Genomic DNA, 13752 nt, shown 5'->3' with positions numbered 1-13752 from the left:
TCATGCCGCATCGTGAATCCTTGTTTTATCACATTCGTCTCTTGATGTACATAAACACAACGGCCTTTGCCGAATGCATTGATACTTTTACATTAAAGACAGAGAAAAACCTCACCACATGACCCAGCTTATGGCTGGTGGAACTATCGGAAGAAGACCAAACTGTTAATGACTTGCTGCATTTCATTAGCGAAAATTAAATAACACACAAACAGCTACTAAGCACAGAAATTGCTGCTGTGGATGCATAAAACTACAGAAATCGCTAGCAAGACAATTCACAACGTCACGTCGCTTTTAGCCTTTCGGGGTGTCGCGTCTGCGTGTCGACACATTCTTATTCATTTTATAATTTCGATAATTCTTCGCATAGCTACCACCACATATTTAGAGTTTCTTAATCTCATACTTTCTCCTACAAACCGAAGAAAGTACGTGAATACAACCGATAGTTGGAAAAAATTGTCTCAAATTCTAATCGTACTGATCAGTACTGATGGAATACATACTAATTACTAAATGATCAGACTAGACCAGAATCAAGTACGAGCTTTTTCTTAATACACTAAAAAACTACTCCTTGACGTAATTGTTGAAGATTTAACACAGGCTTCAAACATTTTGACATTCAGGAATGGCTCAACTTTCTGCCCGCTAGAACTTCACACAACTCTGTATTATTTTTTCTCGACCTTGACGGACGGACGGAAACCATCAGAGCATTTTGGAACGCCAAAAGATCGAACTCGTTTCGGCCCGACGACGATTGCCGAAGAAATCGTCCTGCTGCCGACCGCTTGTATCCTTGGCGTATTTTTCCAAACTCCTTTTGTAACATCTTGCGTATTCGTCGAGTACAGTGAAAACCAGAGCGGCGTTAGAACGCTAAAGCACTAAGTCACATACTCATTCCTGCAAAATAATGCGGACGTAAAGAGGAGGGTGTCATGTGTATCCTCTTTCCTTCCTCTTTTGTCCTGCGCAAGATCCTTTCCACGGATGTAGGGGCTTTGCGAGACACTTGGGTGCACACACATATAGCAGTGCAGCAGTCTTCTAACACATCACTGGCAGCTTAGAATATCGTTCGTCGCTAAACGGAGATAAATGTGGTGGCACAGGCATTTTCATGAATAATAAAATCGACTCGTCCCCCCAAGCGCGGCACACTACACAATTCCGCGGCAGACCGTGCGCGGTGAAGAAAGAAAAGAAAGACAATTCTACCGTCGGACACCACCATCGCGCGTCTTTCTTTTTATGGCGAGAACGTTGTGAGACATAGAGTCAAGTCTTTAAAAAAAGGCACCTTTTTTCATCTGCAAACATCGACCACCCGTGTGCTCTGCTCCACACTTAACTCTCCACACATATTCTCGTTGTGTTCAAAGCTATTATTTGACTGTCAGTTAGCTTTTCCCCATGGGAATCTGGGAATCCTTTACATTCTGGAAACAATATTGCGCGCGTATGACGGAGTTTTCCTTTTCGTTTGGCTTTCTCTTCCCCAGCGCATGCACAATTGTTGATGGTGGCACACAATTGCACTCTTAAAAAGGCCTACTTCGCGTAAACTGCACATGACTGGGGGAGAGGGGTAGGATTGTGAGTCCCACGATGCACTAGGCTTTTGTTTTAATAATCGCAGTCCAACGCAGGAAGCAGCATTGTCACACGCTGTTACCAACACGCAAGGACGAAACATGAATGCTGGAAGCGTGCGTGGATGATGCAGGTGAAAACAGAACAATTTTTAGCATTCAAACACACTCTACCCCAACTGTTTCAGTGCTTGCAATAAACAATACGTACAAAACAATTGTCCATTCTCGAAAAATCAAGCCATCACACGCATTGAACACGCTCCCCCCAACGCATCCAGGGCTGGAAAAGGAAATTCCAAGAAAGCCTTTCTTTTGCCATACGTACATATTTCAATGTATAACATTTACCTTCGATCGGTGACGGCAATCCCCGGGAAATGATCTCATTGTGCTCCAGCAGCAACGAGTTGATGGAATGCTTCTGCAGGATGTCTGGCCCCGTCAGTGATCTGGCGATGTCCGGGCTGGGAAAATCCTTGAAGGTGGTCTGTGGGTGGGAAGAATTTAAGTATAGAAACGTAAGAAAAAATAACGAAGAAACAAGCATGTCGAATACTGACACTCGGAGGGATTTTCCTACCGTACAAGGTTATCAATTTATAGAGATATAAAAATATTTGTTTTGTACAATCTGCATACGTCTTAAAAAAAAAAATAAACATATTTTCAGACCACATATACTTCGCAAAACTGATGATTTTTTAATTGGCAAATGCGAAATAAGGATTCGCGACCCTTCCTTGTTACGAACAGGAGCTTTGCAAATGAAAGCAATAAAATAAAACAAAGCCTATTCATCCGCTAATGATATTCTTTTATCCATCCATTCATTCACACCTTCACACAATCAACGTTGTCTGCCAGGCAGTATAATAAAAAAAAAGCCTCAAGCAGTCGAGATGATGATAAGTGATATCAACGAGGTTTGCATGAAAAACGTCGAAGAAATTAGCGATGATGGGCGCCCTTTGATACGCACTATAGCGCGGAAGTGAAAAATTCTCCAAAGCTCTGAAGAGTTTTCCTTCTTTCCGATCCGGAAGCTTTCGACCGGGGCGGTTGGTCCTTTTTTTTTCATTACCGCAGAGCAATTACGCGCTAGAGGATAGCGCTCAACCTTTCATATGCAGGATCATCGACACAACCTTTAGCAGTCTTTTCGGATTTGTTTTTGTTTGCTTTGTTTCATTCCACATTGCCTCCAGTGTGACGAGAAATGAGAGCACTCAAAAGCCTTACCCGCTAAAGACCTCTTTCCAGGCATTCAAGCTTTCCCCCCACAAGTGCACAGTGCGGTTTCACTCTATTTGTTATTTTAATTTCCCGAAAGGAAATACCGAAGGATGTTCCGGCGGATGTTCACACTAACGAACGTTCGTGTGATGGGCGCTTGAAAGCGGGAGTAGAGAAAATACACGAGGAAAAAAAAGTACGTTTCGTAGCAAATCACTCATTTATGGCAGCGCCCACCACACACAAACTCCGCGTACGTGAGTCATTTCCCCGGTCACTGTCACAATGACGTCGACGTCCGTTTACGTCGCATTGGGAAAATGCAATTGGAAGCTGTGCGACCGGATGAATGGCTCCAGTAAACTCGTAACTCATCTCTACCCCGCACAAGAATGAAATGCAATTTGCTCGTTTTAACTAATGAAGGTGCCTCAGCAGTACCCAACCAAATCAACCTGTACACTTAACCACCAACCCGTAGACGCTGGAGAATGTTACTACCTAACGGATGGAAACAAATTTTCATAAGAAACCAGAAAGGTTTCATACTTAAAATACAAACACAAATTATACCACGCAACAGAAATTAGTCCTTCATAAGCTGGCACAAAAAGTCTGAATGGGGACGAATGAATCAATATATTTTTAGTTTATATTTATTATTCCAATAAGACGGCTTTTGTCGTATTATTGTCAATAAACTGTTTCGTTCTTTAGTTTTATTCTTTTTAAACAAGAAATGAATGTTCCATGCGTTTGCTTCTGAATTTATGCATCGACTAACAATCGTTTCCGGCCTACAGAGCTGAAGTATTCGCGCAGTTGCACTGACCCAACGACAATTATGCGAGCATCGCTGACATTGTTGCAGTGCCGCCTGCCTCCTTCTGATAAGAGCCGCAGCAGGAAGCAAAACGTGACACTATGTCGAGGGACGGAGGGGGGGGGGAGGGGAGGGGGGATTGAGTTTAACAAAAAAAAAATAATATAAAAAATAGACTGCAAATAGCCATCTCCCCCAACAATGCAAATCATGTCCAAGAAAGGTGCAGCCGGACTCGACGTCACGGCCACAGGAGAATATGATTTTTGTGATTATCGTAGCTTAAAATTTCTGGATTTGGTATGCGTTCGAACTGGTTCTTTATCTAGCATTTAACCATGCTTTTCTCTTCCCCCTTGATGGACCTAGGGTGGACAGACTTGAGAAAAAAAATGGGTTGATAGTTTCTCTTTTCACCCTCAGAATGAACGAATTCCACCATTAAGGCGTAAGCAGAATGAATGGGCTGATCGTCCCGTGAAGTCATAACTTCTGACACGAACTGAACTGAACAAGATACTCCTCCGCCTAACGAGTAGGGGGGCGGCGATGGATGATGGTCTCGTTTCCTTTTTTTCTGATTGCATTGAAATCGTAGAAAAGCGCGAAACGATTTTTACATGAAGAAAAACCGTAAGCTAGAAGAAAGACAAATAAAAACTTCCACTAGACAGAACCGAACAGCTTGAGAGCAAATGTCCGAAAGATTTGTTACGGCAGTTGTTTGGAATGTCGGGGGCTGCGCTGCTGAACGTTCGATGGCTATGACGACGTCGACCGCGAGAAGACGTCAACATTGCCGGACTCTTGAATAACACAAAAATGGTAGGAACACAATAACTGCTGCAAAACCCGAAAGAGCTGTTTTCTCCTTTTCCTGCTGGGAGAAAACAATAGGCAAGTATTTCACAAAATTGGGCCATATTTGCATGTGCACCCGGGGTGGTGGGTGAATTGGAAGAAAAAAATAACGTCATCTTCATGGTAACTAGCAGCTGGATACTCCAATGCAAGCGAGTGTGTGTAGCTGACTTACCGTGAATTCCGTAACTTCCAATGTAAATGATTATAGATAAGTTTTGGAGTCAAAAGTTCTTAGTACAACGAAGACCTCGAATTGAATCTCAGCATAAACCAAGTCCATATTAGGAGGTATCTCCAAAAGACATAACGACGAACTATTAAGAAAACAGATCGCGACATGCATTATCTCTATTTATCTAAAATAAGTTTTCTTAAATCAAATACTTCAATAAGCATTGATTCGTGACATTAGACGACAACTTTATACAATGCATACGATAACAATCGTATCCCTAAATTCATTGTTAAAATATAATTAACTCAAAACTCACTCTTACCGATATGCATAAAAAATAAACGTCTTTTACATTTCAAAAATGATGCAAAGCGCGCTTTGATGAAAACCGCCCCGCTACACGCTTGAATGGATGAATGGACGAAATATCACACGAAAAGGTTTGTTGTATTTAGCAAACCCAATAACAGACGATCCTGTCGCCTCTTTGGTCACAATAACAAGCCTTTCCTGGCAATGGAAACCCTCCCCTCTGCCCTTCCAGAAAAAGCATCCTTTTCCACTCATTTTCCCATCGGGAGCACGAAGTGCGTGGAGGGAACGAGAAGGGGACTTTTATCTGTTCATCCACAGTTAATCACTCACTAACACGTAATATACTATGGAGTAAAAATACGACTGAAATGACGCAAGAGACCAACCCTTCCCTTGCCGAATCACTCTCCACCCAACGATCAGAGGGTTAAGGGCTTTTTACGTGTCGTCACGCATTAGCCTTCCACTGAATGGGTTTTCCCTCTTATCAGGATTTTCCCACGTCGTCATGACCCAAAATTTCCCCAATGATGGAAAAACAGCAGCACATTAAATGGTCCCACACACAAAACAAGCGAAGCCAGCTTTAAAAACTCAAAAGGAAGGCGCACAAGCGCACGGCCTTTTCAAGCCCGAATTGCTTTAAATATAAAATGAAAAACAAACCATACATTTCCCAGCAGCCGGGCCGACACTCACACACACGAAAACAAATGCGTTTAATATACGTTTATTCTTCTTTTTTTTCATCACCGTAGTAGTGTACTAAGCAGTCCTCCTATAGTGGTGGGATAACTTCAGAACACGGCCATTGACAGCTTGCCTTGTGCTATGGGCCAACGTTCCATTGGGATAGGAACGAACGAACGAACGAACACCACCCCACTCCATCGCCGTTAACCAGCAGGATACATGCATTGCAAAACTGTACGGCTCCTATAATCAACAGCCACTACCTACCAAAGGGAATCCTGACGACAACCGGATATGCGAATGTGTGTGATAGCGTTCCCGGTGCACGCGTGTATGTATATTGGGAAAGGATAAAAGGATACCGGTGCGATTGTGGTGGTAAATAGTAGCTAAAGTTACTGCCACCGATGAAACCGATGGGGACAGAGCAAATACAGTGTTGATGGAGAAGACGGACGAGAGCTTTTCCCCATTCGCATCCCTGTGCCACAAACTCCCTTTTTCTAAGGGGGTTCTCTTCTCATTCATGCCGGCTGTGGTCCTATCCCGTCGGGATGTATGCGCGCAACAGGTGGAGAGATAGTGAGTGAACTCGCGGGAAATGTGTCGTACCTTTTTGTGCTTGATTTCGAATCAGCATTCCTTTGAGGACGATGAACGAATTGAATTAGACAACTTGGATGGTAAAGGGAACAGAACGCGTTCGGGAACGGTCACAACAATGGAGAAAGGGAAATAGATAAACTAAAACCCTTGGAAACGTTGCTCTGGTGTCTTTAAAGCTTAAGATATTACTTTAATACATAAAAGTACGAGTGTGTTTATTTTCACAAAACTAAACATTCAAATTATGCGAAAGTTCACAGACCTGACAGCCAACTATCATATCAGCCACTCATTCCAGTTGATATTACTGTACGTTCCACAATTCCATCAAATGTTCAACATACAAATAGAACATCAAATAGAGATTGCTGCCAGCAAGCGAACAAGCAAAATCACGGATATATCTTTCGAGTCGACCTTCATATGTATCCCTCTCGTCTCACTTGCTTTCGTACTACACACCACACACACTCGTGTGCTAAGCGCGTGTGTGAGATGCGAACACACTGCGGCGGTTTGCCACCGAGAACAACTCTTTGGTGTTGAGGTCTGTGTAACGATATTGGCCCGAAGTGCTGGAGCCTGATTACAGGGATGATTAAAGGACACGAAAGTAGAATGGAACCAAAAACAAAAACCACAAGTGCTGTAAAGGCTGCAAAAACTGAACGGACTCGAAGCATGGGGCGCAGTAACAACGGCGGAAGTGAACCCGTCGGAGAGACAGTTGTTCTATAGCGCAGGTTTGGCATCTCGCTTTTGTTTGTATTCCCCGGTGTAGCGTGTGTTATGCAAAGCTTTTTCTCGCTCTGTTTGGCTACCGATTGCATTTATTCTTTTCTCGAAAGCTCTTGCTTACACAGTACTACCGCCAGTGGCCAGGGGGCACCATAGAAGCCTACATTGTTCCCCAATAGTGGTGAAGTACCTCGCTCCCTCATGCGTTGTTTGTATGTAAACGCAAGTGAACATACGCAGCAGAGCAGCAGCAGCAACAACACAACAACGCAGCATCAAATGAGGCGCCACAATGTCATTCCAATGTTTTCCACATAACCTTACCCCGCTTCTTCCACGCTTTCCTTATCGCCCAGATATCACCGCATCGTTCACCCGGATTTCTATCACTGGTAGATACTCGACAATCACACCTCTCTTTCTCTTCAAACTCTTGTACGCAATCCGGATGCGTGACTATATCACAAATATTCACCGGTTGTCAAAAAAAATCCCTTCAAGAGTTGGCTCAACACAGAATAAACGACAATATTAAATTGTTTTCAACCTGCACTAACAACAAAATAGAAAGCAATGTCTGCTATTCAAACGGACAGAATTTGTCTTAATAACCAATAAAGCCTAACAATTTCTACACGATTGCAGAAAATTTAAGAACTTGATTATCATTTCATCATTGTAAACAGCGCAAGAGAAAACTTTTGCTTACTGATAGAACACGCGAAACACACTAAAATGCTATGGAAAATTACCATGACGTCTGGACAGAGTAGAGAGAAGGATATGGAAGCTCCGTCGGTGTACACGAATGCAGAGACATCCACTCATACGTGTTAAGATGCTGTCCGTAGAGTTCTGAATGTCGTAAAAGTTCAACCTCCACACGATTTTTTCTATCGCTGTTAGGGTAAGTTTCTCTGCTTTCCTTTCCACAAATAGTTCGTTGTCTGTAGTGTGGATTTTTCGTCTTGTCTCATACCACATGCAGAACTTCTCTCCGGGGGCACAGCTAAATGACAATGGAATATTTCACGGTGAATCTTGAAAACTTGTTTAATGTCCTAACAAGGAAGATTTTCTATTTCATATGAACCCAATGTTGTAACTGCAAACTACCAGTAAAACAAGTAAATAGCACAATGTATGTAAAGAGCACTCAATTTTGTATAATCGAACAAATAAATAGCATTCGCAACGGAATTAGGATTCGTATTGTAAAACTTCATCAGGCAAAAATTTTAGGATTTCAAAACATAGTGCATCGTTTTTTTAAATACCAATTACAAAACTTAATAGACCTATTAATTTGAAGTCGAATAGACTTACTACAACGTTTAAAGAAGCTTCGATCCAAAAGTCTCGTTGAACAAGACTGAACACACCCAAGACTCGAGAATTGAAACGATACACGTTGGAAATTGACAAACCAAGGATGTAGTAAAATGGACGTCAAATTAACTTAACAAGATGCTTTTAACGCACAAACCGGATGCTGATTAAAGTGCAGCTAGAAGGGAAAACAACCTAAATGTAAAACGACGCAGTTCTGACGTAGATGAGAATAAAGGGCAAATCATGTGCTCACAATGTTTATATTTGTTACTGACTTTCGAAAGAATACAGACTAATATGTATGATTAATTTACATCAAGCCGTGTCCGCGTAAGAAAAACTCCCTACAATGGAGGCGCCTGGTGGCTTATTCACGATTGCATGGTAAAATCATGCAAGTAATAAACGGCTTATGTGTATTGGACATATAAAACAGAACATAAAATGCAATAATGAATTAAATAAACTGTGTCATGTTGTTTATAAAACAACGATTAATCTAGTTGGGATGTGATTGTTTAAATTCCAATACCAACAAAAAAAACATCTTTTCTGTTGAGATTTTCATAGTTATTTTGAAGGAAATCGAATTGTACTTTCTTTTCACATGTACTATACTGCTTATGTATCTTTCCTAGCTCTCTTTATGTCTGATTATTTTGATTGCTTATCTACCGTATTAATGTGATTAAAATAGAAGCATCTGCCACGCCCAACACTTCCGGTTTCTGTGCGGTAACAGCATTACCAGTACTTCTTTTCTCTTTATGGTTTCTTCACATAATCTGTCTTTCAGCCTAGATAACACAGACTAGTGAAGGACACATAAATCGAGAGAACACTTCGCCTTTCTGTCTAAGCAATTCACTAGTTAACCGCCGACGCCTGCGAGTGCTTCTATTACCGTATCTATTCTACCCTTTCTACGCAGGTAAAAGTTGTAGCACACTGTGGCGCTCGCGTATATGCGATTTATTTGTTCTTTCAACCCCGTAAGCGACTGCCAACTTGCCGAACTATACTATTCATAATGGTGGCAAAAAGGCTTTAAGGACACGAATGCCTTGCTCCTGGGTCCTCCTGCTTGCGTCCTTACATTCATGGAGCTATCACTCGCATTACTGACAAGTGGAACATACTGATTGTTCTCGAATCGTAAAATGCCTATCATGCCGTCTGTACATACATACACGCCTAAACTAACCCACGCACAGCAACAACGAACGGAAAATACACACGAGAGCATCCACCTCAACTGATAGCTTTGTGTCTTTTCCCCCAGTAGTAGGCGCAGAAACAATTCCTGTCAGCCGTTTTACGATAGAATGGGGGACAGGAATGTAGAGGGACGAGCACACACAGAACAGTTGCCGCCGCGTTGCCGTAATGTCGAGTGAGAGATACCACCACCAACACCCAAGCCAGGGTCCGACACGCTTAAAACAAAGCAAAACAGAGCACACGAAGAGCATCGCTTCGAAGGATGTGCAACAGGATGTTCAACAGTCGGAAGTGCTTCTTTCCCGTTTGCATCCTGTTGGATGTAGGATGACGATGACGATGATGATACCGTCAATATATATATACACACACTGCTGTCTAACCGCGGCGCCCGAGACACGCTTTCGGGATAAAAACAACGAACGAAAACTAACGATCGCCAAAGACGGGGGTAGAAACGAACAACGAATAATGGTGCGCTGTTGTATCAGCGTGATTAAAGAGGAAACTGCATCTATGGCGGCTTTGAGGTGAACCTTCACTCGAGCAGCGAGTGTGTGTCGAATAGAGAGTAGGCCAGGCCAAAGCTTTAATACACACATCCCAACAGAGAAAAGGCAACCAACAATCATCAACATGCATTTCCTATCATATGGAAGAATGGTTGTGTCGTTCGTTGTTTCGTTTAAAAATTAAATTTGTTTATTGCATTTCTTTTAAACAAATAAAAAAGTAAAACAGAAATTGAAATGCTATATAATGCGCATCTCAATCATCCTTTAATATTATTAAACATAAAATAAATCCTCTCAACATATTAATGTTATAAAAACACTCAAACAAAACTACGCATCATACATTGTTAGTGTGATGTAACCATCGTAGAAAAGGTCAGCGTCAACTATCGGTCAATCAATTGCAGCATGTCAAACATTTCACCCCATTTTTTTAATACAAACACACACACACACACACTCCCCACCCAAGTGATGGATAAGGAAGGTGTTGCTGTTTTAAATGGCGGTCACTTAAAGACGCAGGAAGTGCATATCCCGTTTAGCAAAACCCACTCTTACATCGTCCTGTTGCGGCCACATTGTTAGATGAATGCCGTGGCATTTGATTCCCGGCAATGCAAAGTCCAAACGATGGAACACATACGTACACATAGCATATAGAGTCCCAGTAGTGTCAGAAATGTAAGCCGAACACACAGGAGGGGAAATGAATGTCTGCATTGCAACAATATCCAACAAACACGCCATCATCACGGCTGGTTACTCGCTTCCAACACGGCGCGCGCTGCGCTGCTCGACACTGTTAGCTGACAGGTGAGAATATTTCTATTAACTTAATAAGTGTGGTGAGAAGTGCCATCCTTTGGAACTTACTGGCGAGGGATGGTAATGGGGAACTTGCTGCACATAAAACTGCATCATCCCACACGTACACGTGTGACGGAAACGAGAAGGACTAAAGAAGAGGAATTGAAAGAAGGAGTGGGACATTACCGATTCGCTAGAGTGTAGTGAAGCTACTGATTTCATGACATTTACATGTTTTCCACCAGGCAGAAAGATGATATGCATGCATTTTCGACCGATTTCTACAGGGAAAAATCATCCAAGAATGTGAACGAATATCTTCTGCCACCGGTTAGATGGGGTTTACCCCGTTCATGAAGGTTGTTACTGTAATGTCAGGATGACTCTCGCCAAATGACGAACACTTCCGTGCAGAATGGTAACGCATGTGGGATGATAACAAACGGTGCACTGGTAATTGATGCTGCACATGCATTGATAATAACTTTATGCTACTGACGCATACATAACCGTTGCCTCTCACCTGTTGCGAAATATCCTTTTACACTAGAACTACCGGAGGATTTTCACGCTCTGATAGTTACTTTGGAAAATACATGAAAACATGATTGAAATAAATTGACATATTGAATGGGGTCGCAAATCTTCACTACTCCAGTGCAATGATACAGGTAAGCAACAACTCTTTGCTTTACATTTTACATAAGTTGCGTTTCAATTATTTGTTAATACAATTGAGCTTTCAAACTTTTCGTTCATCCCGAAATAATTACAGCATTTAGCGCATCAATTACTTTTCACATTTGATCACGATTTGATCACGCCCTGGCGTTACTAAAATAGCTTTCTCCAGCATTTTTGTTTCGCCATTTCTTATCTGACCCGGAACTGCCGCTGGCTGCAATCATTGTTTTACTAACATCGAAAACACGTTTTTCTGCCATGTGTAATTCCCAAACTTGAAGAAAGTTAAACCACCGTTAGGTGAATGTGTTCCGTGTGTACCATAATATACAACACAAAAAAACCTCACTCTAGCGGTCTTCTCATCCGTATCTTGACCGAATCACCCACGCGCACTTTACTAGCTTTTTATTAATTTATTTTGACGTGCTTTTTTTAATGGTCCCACCTCTCTCTTGGCGCTGCTGACTTAATAAAGAGACACTTTTCGCCGCTCTGCCATTAAGACTCGCGCGATCTAACTAAAGTTGATAATAACGACTATGTTTGGTGAGTTGACTCAAAATGGATGAGTCGTTATAATGATCCAACTCGTTTAACGACTCACTTGGGAGTCATATAAAAAATGGTACAGCACAAGCCTTACAGCACAAACAAATAAGAAGTGGGTCATTTATTTTACTCACTCAATACCAGCGTTTTGCAGCAAAATTTTGTAAATACTTGGACACAACTTGCAATGCTTGCTCTTAAATAATTTCAATACGATTTCGAAGAGGACATATGAAAATATCATATAAGTGGTATCTATAACTTATGAAGTATTTTATAAAACGAAGAAAACTTTCTTTAAAACTCCCCGTTGCGAATGAGTGCAACTCATTCACTAGTACGTTTCAACTCACTCACTCACTCGTACTCACTATCTACCCCTAGATCCCATATCATTAAATCGGAGGAGGACGCTATAATTCACACGCTGTTGCGTCGACCAGAGCACGCATTAAGTGTACACACACTTTTACTTTACTCCGTGGTTCGTTGCCGTTGGGTCGGGATGATGTCGAAGTTGATCGCCCTTCCACACACATATGGCACACACCTCCCCCCTTACAGGGTAGAGACAAAGACGAACGAAACACGGTAAATTTTTCGCGACGCAAAAGTTTAACAAATAGTGGGAAATAGTGCGCGAAGCGAGGTGAAAATTGGGAAAAATTACCGTAAGCCAGGCAGGCACAAAAAACCCATGCCCAAAGTTTTCTACAATTTCATTTCACCCCCAATTAAATGAAATATACACACATACGGAAAGGGATCTGTGACGCCGGTAGTAACGCATCATACGAAATCTGTTGTAATCTGCACCTTCAAATCTGGTTATGGCATTTTTTTCTAAGGGAAAGTATACATTTGGAAGCTCGACACAACGCATACCAATTCGAAATATATTCAACAAGAATTGATTCCCTTTTTCAACACTATTAAGCCAATATTTTCAAACATCTGCTACGTTACATTTTTGGAAGAGGCTAAACTTAGTTGAAATTTAATGAAATTCTTTTTAATAATAACGAATGCATCTCAATAACAATATATATGCTGGAACAAATCAACAGCAGTCGTATCAATACGCACAACGTAGCAGTAAGATACAAATCTTGTATTTTATAAAAAAAAGATTAACAATTTGGTGCAACATTTGGAAAAACCCTCATACAAGCGATAACAATACGTCACAGTTGGTCGTGTATTGTGGCCGACCGACGTCAACACATTCTCTTACACGGGGTGTGTGTGCTTCATTTATATCAATACGTAAGGCTGCTTCCAAAATGATTTCATTAGTGCTCGGAATCAGTGATGGCGTATTATGGTAATGTATGCGCGAAAGGTGAATGAAACCAACGAGCAAAACAAGAAGTTAACGCTACAGAAAAGCCTATCACACCTGTTTATGTCACATTTTCATTTACTGTACCAATTGTTCAGAAAATAGCCTATATGCTCTAAACAAATCAAATTTCCTAGACATGATTTACAAGAATTGTATTTTTTTTTAAATTACCAATAATACCCCACCCATCTGTTCTCCTCAAAACCATTTAACTCTGCATTAAACAATTCCTTATCAATGGA

General features: G+C 41.5%; 1 protein-coding gene across 1 annotated transcript in view; it reads right to left on the bottom strand.

Annotated features, from left to right (window-relative positions):
- The window catches only part of LOC128297419 (uncharacterized), a 29011-nt gene that overhangs the window by 11841 nt on the left and 3418 nt on the right, over positions 1-13752 (bottom strand). The window contains exon 3 of the mRNA XM_053033053.1: positions 1953-2091. Within this exon, the coding sequence (XP_052889013.1) occupies positions 1953-2091 (139 nt within the window). The remainder of the gene's footprint in view (positions 1-1952; positions 2092-13752) is intronic.

The sequence above is a fragment of the Anopheles moucheti genome, chromosome 2 (genome assembly GCF_943734755.1).
Source record: "Anopheles moucheti chromosome 2, idAnoMoucSN_F20_07, whole genome shotgun sequence".
Taxonomy (NCBI): Eukaryota; Metazoa; Arthropoda; class Insecta; order Diptera; family Culicidae; genus Anopheles; species Anopheles moucheti.
This window is presented reverse-complemented; position numbering and strand designations above follow the sequence as displayed.